Raw genomic sequence first — 1,337 nt, 5'->3', positions numbered from 1 at the left:
GCAACGACCATGTAGCCAGCCCATCCACGTCTGGCGTCGTCCGTACTATGGACTCCGGCGACAAATAGTTTTTTTTTTTTTGAGGAAACGCAGGAGAGCTGCGATTTCATTATAAGACGAAAGCGGCGAAGGAACGCCAACTGTACAAAAGCGAGCGAACTCGCTGAAGAAGGAAAGAAAGAAAAGAAAGAAAAAAGGCGCCTAAGTCCTACTCTCGCGGCATCAAGTGCTTCCCGCCTGCCCACGTCCAGGTTGTGATCTCGTCGCCAACGGAGTCCCGCGCTCTCTCGACAGATCGTTCTTGACCTCTGAAAATCCTGTTGTTTCTCTCCCCCAGATCGTCCAAGCTATGAGCAGGGAGATGGACCTCGCCTTTCTTGGCGTGTGCTGCGTTGGTCGTCAAACCCAAGAGCCACTCGGTTGTGTCAGTCGTTATGCTCCAGTTATCTGGGTGGCATGAGGGTAACTGAAAACGGTCAGCCCCCGTCGCCCATAGACGTCGAGCCCATGGACACTCTTGGAACAGATGCACGTTGGTCTCTAGGCTGCGCATGCAGAGAGGGCAAAAGTAGCAGTTTGGCCATTGCCTCGCCATCAGCCTGTCCGCTGTGAGGAGCCTGTTAATGGCAAGAAGCCAAGCGAAAAACTTGATCTTTGCCGGCGCCCATGCCTTCCACACCGCCGCCATGAGGGGTGATCTCGTGGACCCCAAGAACTGCATGTGGTATGCCGATCTTGTGGAGAACACGCCTGATTCCGTCAATTTCCAAGTGAAGACATCCGGTCCTGTCGACAGGTGGCCAGCTGCCGCCACCTTCGTCCAGAGGTTGACAAATTGAGGCAGTAACCCCGTGGTCACCCGCCCCTGCACATCACGAACCCAGCTGTTGTCTCGGAGCGCCGCATGCACCGTCTTGTTTTTTCGGCGCGCCATCTGGAAGATGTCAGGTGCCACTAAGAAGGGTGCTTCCCCTTGCATCCAACTGTCATACCAGAAGGACGCCATCTTCCCGTCTCTGACTTGCGCCGCCGTTGCGGCTGCGAACAGAGTTCTCTCTTGTAGGGTGCATGGGACGGGCAAACCTATCCATGGCCTTTCCGGTGCCGTCCGTTCAAGCCATAGCCAACGTAGCCTCAAGGCTTGTCCGAACCGCACTAGGTCCAGGATCCCGAGGCTGCCCAGCTCCTTCGGCCTACAGATCCTCCCCAGGCAACCTTGCAGTGACCACCATGGCATTCCTGTTGCCCACGCCAAAGCCATGCTCTTCTGGCCTTATCAATTTGGCAGCGCACCCAGGCCGGCATGTCTTGAACAGACAACCAGTAGGTGGTGAATG

At 55.9% G+C, this 1,337-nt stretch overlaps 1 protein-coding gene across 1 annotated transcript; it reads right to left on the bottom strand.

Moving 5' to 3' along the window:
- Window positions 1-208: 208 nt before the first annotated feature.
- LOC141026790 (uncharacterized) lies at window positions 209-1,006 on the bottom strand. The gene has a single exon (XM_073503643.1). The coding sequence runs from the start codon at window positions 1,004-1,006 to the stop codon at window positions 209-211; it is 798 nt and encodes a 265-aa protein (XP_073359744.1).
- Between the last annotated feature and the right edge of the window lie 331 nt (window positions 1,007-1,337).

The sequence above is a fragment of the Aegilops tauschii genome, chromosome 7 (assembly GCF_002575655.3).
Source record: "Aegilops tauschii subsp. strangulata cultivar AL8/78 chromosome 7, Aet v6.0, whole genome shotgun sequence".
NCBI classification, from domain to species: Eukaryota; Viridiplantae; Streptophyta; class Magnoliopsida; order Poales; family Poaceae; genus Aegilops; species Aegilops tauschii.
The sequence above is the reverse complement of the archived record's forward strand: the minus strand, read 5'-3'. Positions and strand labels throughout refer to the sequence as shown.

What these genes read in the sequence shown, in the direction of transcription:
- LOC141026790 (XM_073503643.1), bottom strand. Translation starts at nt 1,006, where the DNA reads ATGGCGTCCTTCTGGTATGACAGTTGGATGCAAGGGGAAGCACCCTTC.